This window comes from Schistocerca piceifrons, chromosome 4 (genome assembly GCF_021461385.2).
Source record: "Schistocerca piceifrons isolate TAMUIC-IGC-003096 chromosome 4, iqSchPice1.1, whole genome shotgun sequence".
In the NCBI taxonomy this organism is placed as follows: Eukaryota; Metazoa; Arthropoda; class Insecta; order Orthoptera; family Acrididae; genus Schistocerca; species Schistocerca piceifrons.
Genome location: NC_060141.1, coordinates 809931414 through 809948418, shown reverse-complemented (window position 1 = coordinate 809948418; position 17005 = coordinate 809931414). Strand labels below are relative to the sequence as shown.

General features: G+C 41.9%; 1 protein-coding gene across 1 annotated transcript in view; it reads right to left on the bottom strand.

Moving 5' to 3' along the window:
• LOC124796213 (uncharacterized PE-PGRS family protein PE_PGRS54-like) overlaps nucleotides 1–16246 on the bottom strand; it is a 162623-nt gene extending 146377 nt beyond the window's left edge. The window contains exon 1 of the mRNA XM_047260304.1: nucleotides 16129–16246. Within this exon, the coding sequence (XP_047116260.1) occupies nucleotides 16129–16246 (118 nt within the window). The remainder of the gene's footprint in view (nucleotides 1–16128) is intronic.
• Between the last annotated feature and the right edge of the window lie 759 nt (nucleotides 16247–17005).

Sequence of the window (17005 nt, the reverse complement as noted above, 5' to 3'; positions counted from 1 at the left end):
CTCACTGTAACCCTTGGACCTTCACACTGACGATGGAATACAGAAATTACATCGGGATTGAATACAAAAGGCTCAATACCAATTTCTGTCCAAGGGGGTGTAACGCTTCAATCAGTCTGTGCTTTGAAACTTTCCTGGGAGACCAGTATTATATTCTGATGCACCACTGCAAGTTTACAGTAAGCCTTGTCCACATTGTGCCTTTTGTGTGAAGGTACATCTGTTTAGGGGGAGCAACGCTTCAAACGGTCTGTGCTTTGAACCTTTAACAGGGTCTAGTAGTAGATACCAATGCACCACCGCAGGTTATTTCTATGTTATGTTATTTCTAAAAGGTGGATATGTTCCGCCACTTGACTTTATATTTACAGTGCAGCTTATGTATGATTTACATGCATATCCCGTATCAGAGCTGTCGATGAGTTTGCAGTTCAAAAGTTTCTAGCTATATAAAAAAAATAGCATTCCGAAGAAAATATCCAGTGAGACAAAAAACTGTTTTCGATAATTTACTTTTAGAACCAGTGTTTCAAATCTCTTACTTAGGCGTCGATACTGAAAATTTTATTTTCAAATTAATGCACATTCGAACTGTCTTTGGAACCAATAATAGACAAATGACCCCTAAAGTGCAAAAAGAAACCACTACGAAATTTTATAAAGTGATGGTGATTACTTCCTTAGACCGGCCAGGTTAGTCAAGGGCGTTAATGCGCTGCTTCCTGGACTCGGGTAGTCGCGCCAGCCCTGGATCGAATCCCCCCGGCAGATTACCGACGAGGGCGTCAGCCTGGATGTGGTTTCTAGGCGGTTTTCCACATCCCACTAGGTGGATACTGGGCTCCCTCGCCCCCCCCCCCCCCCCGCCCCCCTTACGTTTCGCATACACTACTCGCAGACATTTGAAAACGTTCGCACTATTTCATGGCTTACACTAGACACATACAGCTGGGGTACACCAATTCCATCCCAGGGAGTACGGGGTACAGCAGGAAGTGCATCTGGCCATCCTCTGACCCTAACATCGCCAGATCCATGGTAACAAGACCGACTCCACGCTAAAGTGTGACAAAGACCCAAAGGAAATTAATGATGATGATTACTTTGTTACACTAGTACGGGGTACAGCAGGAAGTGCATCTGGCCATCCTCTGACCCTAACATCGCCAGATCCATGGTAAGAAGACCGACTCCACGCTAAAGTGTGACAAAAACCCAAAGGAAATTAATGATGATGATTACTTTGTTACACTATGTAAATGAAACTTTGGAGACCATGAAAAGAAAGAAAAGAGACGTGATAGGAAATGAAGGAACAAAATTAAATATTTTCAACATGAAAATCAAATGTATCTTGAAAAATAGACACAAAACCTGATGAGAATGCCAGGTTCTTCCGAAAATCGTGAACTACAATTCGAATGGGAAAAGAGTTGTTGGAGGACTTCAGAAAAGATTGAAATGATTCTGTTTGTTAGGTATGGAAGGGGCAATAGCCTAATTCTTGAAAGGAAAATGATGATGTGATGTGTATCCATTGGCGTAAAGCATTTTTGGTTAATCGTTATTGGGTAGAGGGGATGGAAAATCGCATTCCTGACTATGGTTACAAAGTTAATGTTAAGTTTGTGGTCATGGATACCCAACCCATTACGTTCAGAATTTATAGTATGGCCCATTTTTGGATGTACGATCTTATTGACTTTATCTATAAAACTGAAATTTAGGAATAAATGAAACACTAAAAGTATTTCTTACTCATATTTGCTGCGGACATTGTAATATTACTGATGTTAGTCAAATGATATTACAACCAGTGTCTGCTGATATCAACATGAATAAAGATTACAAGTCAACCACATATGCAACGGTAGTTTGACGTGTGAGATGCATAAGAGAAGGTAAATGTGCACTTACCCTGCGTATGTCCTTTTTATTGCAAGAGTTCCCGTGAAAAATGGTAGGAAGTGAACACGGTGAATAATTAATCGGATGTGGATAAAGAACAATACTGCTTCTTCGTAACTTTCTGTGTTCCATAAACGAAGTTGATTTATACTTTCTTTCACTCGGAGCAATTTTAACCACAATTTCGTAAATGGAGATATAGTCGGAAAAAAACCGAAGAGACTGGTGATAGTACACAGTAGCAATTGAAAATCAGACTGGCTACGACGTACGACAACGAATTACCAACAGGAACGTACAATGGTTGAGCTGCACACGCTATACGTTCACGTCAGTTCAGCAAATTATTAATGAAACGCAAAATAGATACAAAATGGAAGCTACAGTGATTAAATTCTAGCACTTCGAAATGTGTATGAACGATAAGGGAATTTTGATAGTCATATATAACGTCTTTTACATTTCGTCTATTTACGAACAGCGTAGCAAACAAAACCACGCAAATCGCTCCGCATTTCAAGCAAAGAAATAAAGACTACACTGCACTTCAGTATCTTTGTCTGTCATAATAAGTAATATCGTTGAATGAAATTCCAAAGTCGCTGAGTCCATGAAAGTGGGGCGGTGCACACTGCATGCGAATGCTGCAACTTCTAATCAGTGCACTTTCCACTGCTACGTATCTTACCTGAAGCCGTGTGCAACACATCACTTACCTTTCCGTACTCGCGCCACGGCACGCAGTACGGCTTTCTCTTCGCCTCGGGCACAGCGACAGGAACACTTCCCGACGCTCTCCGTCATCTTCAAGCGACTGAAGGGATGCGATTCCGCGGATATGACTTCAGCGATCGTCAACTGTCATTCGTTGTTGCGTGTGCCGTGGGTTCGATGTTATCGCTTTGGAGGATGAAAGTCAAGCCGTCACATAGACTCCGTGACCAAGAATAGCGCGTGTAATCATTTCAGAGTGTTAAACCGGTAAGGAGATTCTCGCAAGTGACATGCGAAACCCGCATACAGCCGCGCAGGAAGTATTTGAGGCTTCTTTTACACTGTTTGTCTCAGTTGTTTATGTCAATAACTAACCACACCCGTTAGCAAAAGGTGAGCTTGGAGCTCAATTGACATCCAACTATAATATTTGTGTCGAAAGCTGAATTTAACTTTGCCGTAAATAGGATCGATCTAAAATTGTTACCACTCTCCGAGAAATTATTAGTTGGCTTTTTACCGACGAGTTAAAAAGCATGTAATATTTTGGATCTTTACATTAAATGAATATAGTTTCTGGATAATCGAAGCTGTTCATTCGAAAACTTTTTTTTTTTTTTTTTTTTTTTTTTGTGTGTGTGTGTGTGTGTGTGTGTGTGTGTGTGTGTGTGTGTGTGGTGACCACGCGATTCATCTCAGTTATTTGATTTTTTCCCTTTGAGAATGCTATATGTCTACATCAACACCTACAAAGAGGCGTCACGGCTTAGGAATAGTCTGAGGTAAAGCCATGAAACTTAGTAGGTAGTAAATAAATTTTATATGCAATCCAATTTCTGAGTAAAAAGTAACAATAATTCAATTTTTTCTTTCGTACGGGAAACGTACCGTACTCTAAAATCTGTGCTAATCATTCTACAAACGACGACCTAGAAGTGAAGATAGTTTTAATTACAGCTATTCTCGTTACAATTTCCAATTGGGAAACATTAAGCTGAATGGTTTTAACGCACAACAGAGTCGGTTAAAGGTGGTTGCGTTGTTAGAGTAAAGACAGTGTTTTGCCTGGCAACAACACTGTCTTGCCGCTGTATAGTAAAAATCCTATGTGCAAAACCTTCATAACAAATTGTGCTGTCGTCCTGCAGCAGAAGAAGTGGAAATACGAATGAAACGGTAATCTTTTGTGATTGGAGTTTAGTGTCGCACCACACGCGTAAAAGTTTTTAGAGTACTGCGTGTGCCGAGTAATGGAAAATTGTCGTGTTTAAGCAGTTATTTTCCCACAAGTTTCGTACCAGATTAGAATACAGAAAAGTGTTGGTAATTGTACAGCGCCGCTCCTTGTTGACACGACTCATTAAAATTACAGGTGGACTATAGGTGTGATAACATTGTCGTCCCGGATTCCCGGGTTCGATTCTGGCGGGGTCAGGGATTTTCTCTGCCTCGTGATGACTGGGTGTTGTGTGATGTCGTTAGGTTAGTTAGGTTTAAGTAGTGCTAAGTTCTAGGGGACTGATGACCATAGATGTTAAGTCCCACAGTGCTCAGAGTCATTTGAACCATTTTTTAAACATTGTCGGCCAGTCACTTTCTGTTACTAAATGCGCAACCTGTGCATTTGTCCAAATGATTAGCAGTTTTCATACACTACCAAGATATGTCTTATATTCTACCAATTCTCGTATTTCACATATTTATTGCTAAATCTATCGTGATTATGCAATACTGGGAAAGGAAAGTTAACTGGAATGACTCAGATTGTTTTACATTGCGATGCCAGTTCCTTAGTAAACGCTGAAGCAGTGCAGGATAACTTTTTATATGAATTCTCTAGGAACGTCGTCATTTAAATTCAAGTTATCGCTACGTGTTTTCTGTTGTTATCTTCGCCAGTTGCCCAATTAACTGAATCACCATGCACTGAAAGAGCAATTGCCGGCCGCAGTGGTCGAGCGGTTCTAGGCGCTTCAGTTTGGAACCACGCGACCGCTACGGTCGCAGGTCCGAATCCTGCCTCGGGCATAGATGTGTGTGATGTCCTTAGGTTAGTTAGGTTTAAGTAGTTCTAAGTTCTATGGGACTTGTGATCTCAGATGTTAAGTCCCATAGTGCTCAGAGCCATTTTTTGTAAGAGCAATTCTATGAAAGACATAACAATAAAATAAAAAAATAAGAATGACCATGAGGCACAGCGTTTCATTACGCGCCCATGTTATGTAAGAAACTCGCAGCGGGGAGCAGCTTTCAACAGCGAGTCATGGTTTTCGTTATGTCTGAGGTCGAAACGCATCAGCTTCTTATGGACTATGAAATTATCCGGTAGTTAAAACATAATTTCGAAACAATACTGTGGCCATTATGCTTATTACGTCATTAATTATTGCTAATTTGTTTGATAATTAGAAACCACTCAGCCTGCAAATCCGGGCAATCACAGAGGGTGGGATTATCGGTAGTTCGGAGCTCCAACTTTATGCCCGTTATGTGGCCCCTTAGGGACTTAGCTGACAAGAAGGGAAGGAAAACCAATGTTCAATCCGTGTGCATACCGGGTGGAGTCATTCCAGATGTGGAAAGGGTTCTCCCGGATATCATGAAGAGCAAAGGATGCAGCCAACTGTAGGTGGTTGTCGGTAGCAAAGATTTGTGTCACTATGGATCAGAAGAGATTCTCGCTGATTTCGTGCTGCTAACAGAAGTGGTAAACGCTGCCAGTCTTGCTTGCAAGAGCAAAGCGGAGCTGACCATTTGCAGCATAATCGACAGGACCGATTGCGGACCTGTGGTACAGAGCCGGGTGGAGGGTCTGAATCAGAAGCTCAGACGGTGCTGCGACCGTGGAGGCTGCAGATCCCTCGACTTGTGCCAAAGTGTGGTTGCGTTTCGGGTTCCGCTGACTGGGTCAGGTGTCCACTATACGGAGGAGGCTGTTACACAGGTAGCAGGGACTGTGTGGCGTGGACTGGGCGGTTTTTTTGGTTAGAGGATCTCGGGAAATCACAAGAAGGGCTTCAGTCACAAAGGGGCAGGGCGAACACAGGAAAAACGTAGATAGAGGAACCATTGGTATAACAGTTGTAAATTGTCGTAGCTGTGTTGGGAAAGTACCAGAGCTCCAAGCGCTAATAGAAAGCACTGATGCTGAAACCGTTATAGGCACAGAAAGCTAGCTAAAGCCGGATATATGCTCAGTCGATATTTTTGCGACGAACCTAACGGTGTTTTGAAAGGATAGGCTAAACACTGTTGGCGGTGGCGTGTTTGTTGCTGTTAGAAGTAGTTTAACTTGTCGCGAAACAGATGTAAATACTTCCTGTGAGTTAGTATGGGCAGAGGTCATTGTTGGCTACCGAAACAAAATAATAATAGGATCCTTTTACTGACCTCCCAATTTAGATGGCGCAGTTGCTGAAAGGTTGAAAGAAAACTTGAGTTTGATTTCAAACTCGTACCAGGGTCGTACGGTAACAGTTGGTGGTACCCTCGATATGTTGGCGAAAATACATGTTTAAATCCGGAGGTACGCATAAAATATCATCCGAAATTGTGCTAAACGCATTCTCTGAAAATTATTTCGAGCAGTTAGTTCATAGGCCCACGTGAATCGAAAACGGTTGTGAAAACACACTTGACATCTTAACAACAAATAATCCTGTGTTGATAACGAGCGTCAAAACGGATACAGGGATTAGTGAACACAGAGTTCCCGTAGCGAGATTGAATATTGTAACCCACAAATAGTCCAAAATTAAACCAATAATATACCTATTCAAAAAGGCAGATAAAAATTCACTTGACGCCTTCCTGAGAGACAATCTCCACTCATTCCAAATTAATAATATAAGTGTAAACCAGATGTGGCTTGAATTCAAAGAAACAGTATCGGCGGCAATTGAGCGATTTAGACCAAATGAATTAACAAATGACGAAGCTGATCCTCCTTGGTAGACAAACGGGTTAGAACACTGTTGCAGAAACAACGAAACAAACATGCCAAATTTAAACAGACTCAAAATCCCCGAGATTATTATAAGCATCTCGCATTGAAGTCCGCGCGAAATTTCAAGCTTCTGTGAAAGTTCGCCAGTTTCCACAACGAAACGTTGTCCCGAAACCTGGCAGAAAATCCAAAGAGAATCTGGTCGTATGTGAAGTATGTTAGCGGCAAGAAACAATCAGTGCCTTCTCTGCGCGATTGCAATGGATATACTACTGAAGACAGTGCTGCCAAAGCAGAGTTACTGAACACAGTCTTCCGAAATGCCTTCACAAAAGAAGACGAACTAAATACTCCACAATTCGAATCGAGAACGGCTGGCAACATGAGTAACGTAGAAGTAAATATCCTCAGAGTAGTGAAGCAACTTAGATCACTTAATAAAAGCAAGTCTCTGGTCCAGACTGTATACCAATTAGGTTCCTTTCGGAGTTTTCTGATGCATTATATCCATACTTAACAATCATATACAACCGTTCGCTCGACAAAGATCCGTACCCACAGACTGGAAAGTTGCACAGGTCACACCAATATTCAAGACGTAGGAGTAATCCACTAAATTACAGGGCCATATCGTTAACGTCGATATGCAGCAGGATTTTGGAACACATATTGTGTTCGAACATTATGAGTTACCTCGAAGGAAACTGTCTATTGACACACAATCAACATGGGTTTAGGAAACATCGTTCCTGTGAAATACCACTAGTTCTTTATTCACATGAACTGTTGAGTGCTATTGACAAGGGATTTCAGATCAATTCCGTAATTCTGCGCTTCCGGAAGGCTTTTGACACGTTACTACACAAGCGGCTTATGGAATATCGTCTCAATTATGTGACTGGATTGGCGATTTTCTGTCAGAGAGGTCACAGTTCGTAGTAATTGACGGAGAGTCATCGAGTAAAAAAAAGAAGTGATTTCTGGCGTTCCCCGTGGTAGTGTTATAGGTCCTTTGCTTTTCCATATCTATATAAACGATTTGGAAGACAATCTGAGCTGTAATATTAGGTTGTTTGCAGATGATGCTGCAGTTTATCGACTACTAATGTCATCAGAAGATCAAAACAAATTGCAAACCGATTTAGAAAATATATCTGTATGGTGCGAAAATTGGCAACTGGAACTGGAAGGAACACATAGAAAATGTTGTGGGAAAGGCTAACCGAAGACTGCGTTTTATTGGCAGGACACTTGGATAATGTAACAGATGTACTAAGGAGACTGCCTACACTGCGCTTGTCCGTTCTCTTTTAGAATACAGCTGCGCGGTATGGGACACGTACTAGGTGGGACTGACGGAGTACATCGAAAAAGTTCAAAGAAGTGCAGCAGGTTTTGTATTATCGTGAAACGTGGGAGAGAGTGTCACAGAAATGATACAGGATTAGGAATTTCGTGAGAAGAGTCCGTCGCAGCTAAACACGCCTTACTTTATGTGATGTCCAGCCCAATCACCAACTTTCTCCTTCGAATGCGAAAATATTTTATTGACTTACATAGGGAGAAACGATCATCACGATAAAATAAGGGAAATCAGAACTCGTACGGTAAGATATTGGTGTTCATTCCTTCCGCGCGCTATACGAGATTGGAATAATAGAGAATTGTGAAGGTGGTTTAATGAAACCTCTGCCAAGCACATAAATGTGATTTGCAGAGTATCCATGTAGATGCAGTCGCAGAATGATGGTGTGAATGGGAAGTAAGATATTACATGATTATTATTATGCCTATCGACTAAGTACACATAAGCGTGAGAACTGTGATTGTACAGAAAAAGTAAATTACAGTCTCAAAGATATTTTGTAATGTACAACAATGGAAGTTATGGAATTGGGAAAACAAGAAATACATTTCGAAAATTCTGTTATTTAACCCTCCGTTAGAAAGGTGAATCCTATAACACCAACAGAAAGGAGGGGTGAGGCATACATTTCATTGTTCGAAGTGTGTGAGCGCTCGGATGTAGGGAGTTTATGTAGTTTAAAACGGAAATGAAGGAAAGAAAACCATTTTACCATGTACTTTTGTCCGTCTGTTATCACAGTAATAGCTTCGAAGTATACCAATATACTTGAGATCCATATAAACCTGTTCAGAGTTGCATTAATTAAACGCTAGTGATGATACAGCTTTGCGGTCTAATACACATTTAAAATTTCATAGATATAAGAGTGAACGTGAGACACGAAAAATAATACAAGCTGACCTACTCTCTCTTTCTTACCACGCATTAATTCCGACTTCCGGGGTCTGCTGTTTTGCTGCATCTCCTTCATTTCTCCCTGTCGTTGACATCTTCTGGTGTTAAGCCAACAACGTGCTTGTCACCCCTGACGTTGTCAGTCCATCTCTTTGCCGGTCTTCCTCGTATTCTTGTTCCTCCAGGGTTGATGTGGAGCGCTGTTTTTGCGACTGAGTTGTCTTGCTTCCTCATGACACAAGCTAACCTACTGCACCAGGAAAAAATATCACTCTTGTTTTTGGTAGAAAGTACTGTGACTAAAGAAGTTCAGAATAAATTTTGGCTTTGACACCGATTCACCGTTACGGTATTAAACCAAGAAAAGGAAATATGTAAAGCATTCATTCCTTGTACACTTCAGTGCATTCTCGCAAAAAGCAAAAATAGCATACAAAGAACACGCATTGTACAAGTACAGTTTATGAAAATACAACTCTCGTACCAGCAGTTTGGCCACAGTATGTATATGTCATATACAAGATATGTAAGAAAAAACTTCACTCTCATTACTTTTGTATCATAGTTTTAATTTTTTCAACAAGAATATTGTCCACTCCTAAGTAGTTCCATTCAGGAGGTGCACTCCGGTGGAGTCACTCCAGTCTTGGTATAAGACCTGAAGGGCTTCAATTGTTAGGTCATTTAACATGGTTGTCACACTCCTTTGAATGTTGTCCAGAGTTCTAAAATTACGCCCATTTAAATTATTTTTCAGTTTTGGGAAAAGAAAAAGTGGCAGAGACTCAAATCAGGTTAATAGTAGGGGTTATGGAACAACAGAAATGCCGTTTGATGTCAAAAAATCTGTGATGGATGAGACCACTTGAAGTGGACTGTTGTCATAATCCAGCAGCATCCACCGGCCTGTAATGTCCAGCCTCACTCGATTCACCCTTTTCGTTGCTTTTAAAGGACAACTTTGTGAAACTCTTGCTTGATGGTTTGTCGTGGATGAAGTATCTCACAAGAGCCCACACACGTTCGATCTTTTGGTCGGATTTTGAAGTTGAAGGCTCTCTCTGAGCACAGTCCTTCTTCAACGTGTTCTCGGTCTTCCTAAATCTATTAGTGAGAGTGAAAAACTTGCGTTCTTTGTAGAATTGTTTCTTAAGGACCAGTTTCTAGTTATCTAAGGTCACACTCGCGGATTCCCCAATTCAACATCAAACTTGATGGCATAACGTTGCTCTAAATTCCGCCGTTCCATTTTCGGACCAGACAATAAAAACTCAACACCACTGATGGCACTATCAGGAATCACATAATGTATGTACAGAGGTGAAACTCAGAGTATCAGGGAGGTATTAAAGCATTGGTCTACGCAAGAACAACAGAACAGCGTTTCCAGATCTCTCGCATTGTTGCACACACTTTGCTGCAGAGTTAAAATCTCATTCAGAAAAGCAACGAGACTGACAACACTGCGAACCGATCTGGCAACGCTGTCAAGTTCTACTTGTGCAGACCGACGTGTTCATCCCTTCCAGATGCTCATCCGAGTTTCAGCTCCATGCAGCCATCAGGGGATGTTCGAGGGTGCCATCAGCGAAGTAGTATCCTTGTTGTGTGTTACGAAAATGGAACAGTGGAATTTAGAGCAACGTTATGTCACTACGTTTAGTGTCGAACTTGGGCAATCCACATGTGTGACCTTTGAGAAGTTGAAACAGGCCTATGGGGAACATTTATAATAAAAGGCCCAAGCTTTTTGATGGCACAAGTCATTTTTGGAAGGCCGAGAACACGTTGAAGATGAATCTCCCTAAGGGAGACCAGTTTCATAAACCAATGAAAACAAGGGAAATGTGTGTGCTGTTGTGAGACTGCTGCTCCTGGAAGAACTGACAACCAAGAGTTGTAAAAAGCTATCTGTGAAAGACTCAGGGAAAGGGTGACACGAGGGAGACCAGACACTGCAGACAAGTGGATGCTGCGTCATGGCAATGCCCCATGGCACAGGGCCACTTCCATCACGGAATTTTTGGCCTCAAAAGGGACCCCTGTCATTGAGCAGCTCCTGTTTTCGCCTGATATAAGTCCTTGTAACTTTTTTATTCACCCTAAACTGGAAAATGTCTTAAAAGGACGTTATTTTGGTATTTTGTGACTTGGAGAACACTGTCAAGAATGTGCCCGGCACGTTAAAGGCCTTTCAGCGCCGCTACCAAGACTGGAACAACGACTCCACTGGTGTATATCTGACGAAGGGAAGTACTCTGAAGAGGAAAATATCGTTGTTTGAAAGCAATATAAACATTGGTAGACAGTAAAATCAGTCTTGTTGCTTTCCTTACACATCTCGTTAATTCACTCATAGCCCTGTGCCACATTCATCCAGCTAACGGCACCCAGCGTTAGACGGCATTTGGAATACGGCTGGCAGCCAGTGGCCACTGAAGGCGAGGAACCTCTCAAGCATAAACTGTTCTGATCTTGACGCAGCCGCGAGCTGTTTTAAAGAATAGTTTCTGGAAGGTTTTGTTATTACAACTGGATTAGAAGGTGAAGCGTACCATATTTCAGTCAATCTAAATGCTATTTGAAAATAAAGGGAATGGAGTGAACAAAACTCGAAACTTTATACCTACATTGGACGGTGCCTAGCACTATCCCCTGAGCAGACACAGCACTGCGACAGCTCGTGGGGGGTGACAGCACTTCCTCCATACACGTTTGCATCCTACAGTGTTGCCAGATAGTGCATATGGCCAGACATAGAAAGCTTATGGGCGGCTGGTTATAGTGGCCATCTTGAGTGAACGATTCTGACAGCCTTTGTGGGAGCTGGACACGGGCCAGGTTTTATGTCTAAGACTGTACACGATCCCTGGTTGTAGACAGTTCCATAGGCAGTCAGCAAACAGCATCTTGAACCATGGTTCATCAGGATTTCAGCTTAATTTTTTCGGGAATCCCATTTAATTGGGTATTGTTCCTTTCACGTCCTACATCCTGCTTTACTGCAAAGTTTTCACTGCGTGCAATTCCATCTGTATCTGCGAGATTTTTTCTCACAGTCTGAGACCTAAGCCTCGATGTCCTCTGTATTTCACAAAACGAAACTCACAATACAAAACAGGCACTGTTTGTGTGAAGGTGTTTAATTCACGGCAAAGTTCACTTGTACATATGGCCACATGCTGTGATGTCAAAGCAGTCTTACGTGAGTACATAATTTTGTACTGAGGTTGTAATCAAGACAAATACTTATTGCAATCGCTATCCATACGGGGCAACATAAATTTATTACTTGTGAAATACTGAGTATTCATTGAAACGGAGTGTGTGTAGATACTGACACGAAGTTTATAAAAAAGGGTGTCAGTGCTTTACGTCTGTTGTGATGATCGACGTGGATGAAGGGTATCAGACTGATGCCATATTCCTTGACTTCCGGAAAGCTTTTGACTCGGTGTCCCACAGCAGACTCCTAACTAAGGTACAAGCATATGGGATTGGTTCCCAAATATTTGAGTGGCTCGAAGACTTCTTAAGTAATAGAACCCAGTACGTTGTCCTCGACGGTGAGTGTTCATCGGAGGTGAGGGTATCATCTGGAGTGCCCCAGGGAAGGTTAGTAGGTCCGCTATTGTTTTCTATCTACATAAATGATCTTTTGGATGGGGTGGATAGCAATGTGCTGCTGTTTGCTGATGATGCTGTGGTGTACGGGAAGGTGTCGTCGTTGAGTGAAAAAATGGTTCAAATGGCTCTGAGCACTATGGGACTTAACTTCTAAGGTCATCAGTCCCCTAGGTTGGTTAGGTTTAAGTAGTTCTAAGTACATCACGCACATCCATGCCCGAGGCAGGATTCGAACCTGCGACCGTAACGGTTGCGTGGTTCCAGACTGTAGCGTCTAGAACCACTCGGCCACTCCTACAGTCACTCAACGAAGCCGGCCGGAGGATACAAGATGAATTGGACAGGAATTGTGATTGGTGTAAAGAATGGCAGCTAAATCTAAATATAGATAAATGTATATTAATGCAGATGAATAGGAAAAAGAATCGAGTAATGTTTGAATACTCCATTAGTAGTGTAGCGCTTGACACAGTCACGTCGATAAAATTTTTGGGCGTAACATTGCACAGCGATATGAAGTGGGACAAGCAAGTAATGGCAGTTGTGGGGAAGGTGGATAATCGTCTTCGGGCCACTGGTAGAAATTTGGGAACATGTGGTTCATCTGTAAAGGAGACTGCTTATAAAACACTTATACGACTCATTCTTGAGTACTGCTCGAGCGTTTTGGATCCGTATCATGTCGGATTGAGGGAGGACAAAATTTTACTCACCACTGGTTGCATAGCTAAAGCTTTCTTAGTACGTTACCTCTGTGACTCGTGTGTTGACGGCTTCTTCGTGCAGCCCCTCCATCCACATGCAGCGGTCCTGGGCGCTTCCGAAATGCTTCAGCACCCACGCAGACACCATCTCGTGCTTCTCCTTCGTGTAGGTTTCCTGCAACTGACAACCACAGATTAATTCAGGATTACTTTCCCCGTTAACGAAACATGTACCGATCACAACAAAGAGGTGTCACTGTTTGTATTCCAAAAGAAAACCGATTTTCCGATCTTCTGATATTCATCTAGTCTACACTTCCGTCCTGCAACAGGTGACGACACTGAAGTCAGTATAGGGTTAACGAACCGCTAGGTCTGTTTAAATAAAACTTTTCTCTATACTGAGTGTTAGATCACTGTTGTAAATGGTGGCGTGAACGAAGAATGCATAGAGAATGCGAGCCATTCGGTGTTGGTCCGTAATGATCTTACAAACTCTCAGAGGTGATGGAGAGGGATATATATATAAATCCGACGCATCTCGTCTTAATTTGCAAGCGAAAGTACTTTTGATACCTCTGACAGTGGACTACTTCTACTGTAAATTCTTGGTTTTTCATGTTTTGGGATTAGGTAGTGTGAACCAAAACAACAAAAATATCCAGTAAACAAGGGCTCTAAACGCATACCTAATGAACCATGAGTAATTTTTCAGCAGAAGAGATGTATTTCACAGTAGCAAAAGTTAACAACTGCTCATAGCTCTTCAGGTAAGCATATTTACTGAACCATTTTGATTTTTTCGAGCCATTCTAATTTCTCCCCACGTACGACTACGAAGGATCTGCAGCAGAAGGGCGACTGACAGACACACCGGAGCAATTTCCGCTTATAACATCCGATTCGGTCGTTTCCTGACCATGGCTGCTTTCGTCCTGTTGATACAGTCTACAGTCTGATTCCATGATGATAGTAGGCCTAAAAACTCTCAGGATTGATAGAAAAAGATAAATGAATGTTATCCTCCAATGATAACATTGCCGATAAGTACCATTTGTATACTTCTTGGCGACAATATTATGGACTTTGTTTATGATTCAACACTTCATACAGTAGCATCTATGTTTCCTATTGCTAATATATGAAAAGTTGAATGAGAAACAAAATATGTTTACATTAACGCATCTTCTTGTATCTGTAACTAATCAAAATGGTCAGTACTCACACACCCTTTCATTAACGTATCTACAATGTGTGTATTAATGCGTCAGGTAAATTGAGAAATACGTGACAGTTGTGAAATTTTGTGTTGATTACGCCTGTTCTGTATGTATCAACGTGCGATATAGAGGAACAAAGACAAGAACTTTTCAGATTGTATGCTAGTATGTAAAATCCCAGCCCGTCTTTATCTGCAGGAAATCCCAGCGTCTAACGCAAGTCCTTGTGTCCTTAAATATGTAGCATTTCTGGTTGACATATGAGAACACATCAGTTTGGATGTTATCAGCCAGCAGCTAACGCAAGTGCAATTTGACCTATGATATACCCAGAAGGTTTAATGTAGCCAGGGGATTTCTTGATTTCGAATAACGGAGAGGTGGCTGCAATAGCTTACAAACAAGACAGATCTCCGAAAACAGTAAACAGAACCAGGAAATTGTAACCCCCTTTAATTTTGATTAGATAGAAACGTGACCCAGCAGGAATTATCAAGGGCATATTACTAAGCATGTGTAACAGGGCAGAGTCGGTGATTTTCCTGACGAGTGTTACAGGTAAACTGCAAATGGTGAGAAGATAGTGAAGTTTACTGAGTTACAATATCAAGGCTATCAAAATTTCGTCTCAGAAAATGTCACATTCAGTAAAATAAATTAAAAATTATTCCTATTCCCCTATTGCAAACAAGTATTTCGAAAGCTTACCTTAATTTAAAGACATATTCCAATCTGGAAAACTTCGCTAAATATTTCCAGGTGGGGAACCGTCTGATTACTACCAAGTCAGCTGCCCTGTAATTGACTGTGACTGTGGATCCTACCTCAGACAACCAACACTACTATATGTGGTAGAGAATGAAAAGTATAAAAAGATGATAATTTCAAATTTTTACTTTTTACCATTTCCTTAATTGCAGAATATCATTTCTTTTACAGGTAGAGCCATGGTTATATCGTGACTCATACATTAGACCGCATACGCAGACTGAGTTACTATTTATTGCTAGTGTTTCTTCAATTAAGCTTCGCTAGGCTTCTGTCGTGATGAGTACAATTAACCATATATTTTCTTTCAGGTGAAATGATGCCAAGTACCCTCTATCATTACGCAGATAACTATTAATCAAACTAAAGAAATGGCTAGGGAACAAGCAGTGACATCTTACATGCCTTTACAAAGATGTCATAAGTTTTGTATGTGTTTCTTTCAATACATACTGGGATTTTGTTGGCTGCGCTCACTTCCTTAGGCTGACTACCTAGTGTCGGCGTTTCTTCAGGATGAACTCTGAAATAAATTAAATATTTTTAGTTTTATTTATTCGTAAATTTAAAATCGTTTTTACACAAATTATTCATACACTAAACTGTTATATAGTTATCTTTACATTATTTTGATTAAATCACATACATGATTATCTCACATAAATAACCCAAACTCGTTGATACTTGAGTTACTGTTACAATTTGAATTTTTCTCATTCTTCACAGGCATTCTTTGAACTTGATTGAGCTATTTCCCTACAATCAAAATTCTGAAGAATGATAAGTAACACTCAAGTCCCTGCACACAGCTTCAGAACATAAATTTGGATAATCCCAAACACCCCTCCCGCACTCCCTCCAACCCTAGAGGTCACTGTGTGGGACAGTAATGACGGCATATTCACGAACTGAGCTGCGCTACACGGTAAGTGCCACGCCGAAGAATTCTGTAGACATGGCACAACAGGCGAGACTCACCTGCTGGTCCTCCTGGACCTGCGGCCTCCTGGCAGCCTAATGCAGAGGCAGGCCAGCAGCCGCCGCGGCAGGACTTGGCTTCCCTCACCTCCTCCTCCTCACTCTGCCTCAACCACATCGCGGTGCTGCTGCGGCTGCTGCTGCTGGGCTGTTTCGCCTCCGCCTTGCCTCTCTGTCACCTTACCTGCCGCCACGTTTGGTACTACGTACGTGAGCGCGGGTCTCGGGGATGGCCCAAACTACGTCGTGGCGGTAGAAGTGTCCTGAAAAATAAAAGTTCACCACTAATATCAACAACATGTATCCGCCAAAGGTCACTGTCATCCACTGCTACAGACTAATAATGTGTCATCATTGCAGTATGTACTGTCTTAGTCTCTGTGGCGGCCGGCTGGCGGTCAGTTTTTATGTCTAAGACTGTACATAGACAGCAATAATCCAGAATGAGATTTTCACTCTGCAGCGGAGTGTGCGCTGATATGAAACTTCCTGACAGATTAAAATTGTGTGTGGCAGACCGAGACTCGAACTCGGGACCTTTGCCTTTCGCGGGCAACTGCCCTACCATCCATCTTTTTTTTCCGTTGCATCTGCTCGGGGCGGACGTCGTAAGAGACCCGTTTAAGCCTCTTGTTGATGGCTTAACTCAGTTTTTTTTGTTACAGAGGGCAGCTAACTCTCTGACCGAAGCATCTGAGCTACCCAAACACGACTCACGCCCCGTCCTCACAGCTTTACTTCTGCCAGTACCTCGTCTCCTACCTTCCATACTTTACAGAAGTTCTCCTGCGAACCTTGCAGAACTAGCACTCCTGAAAGAATGGATATTGCGGAGACATGGCTTAGCCACAGCCTGGGGGATGTTTCCAGAATAAGA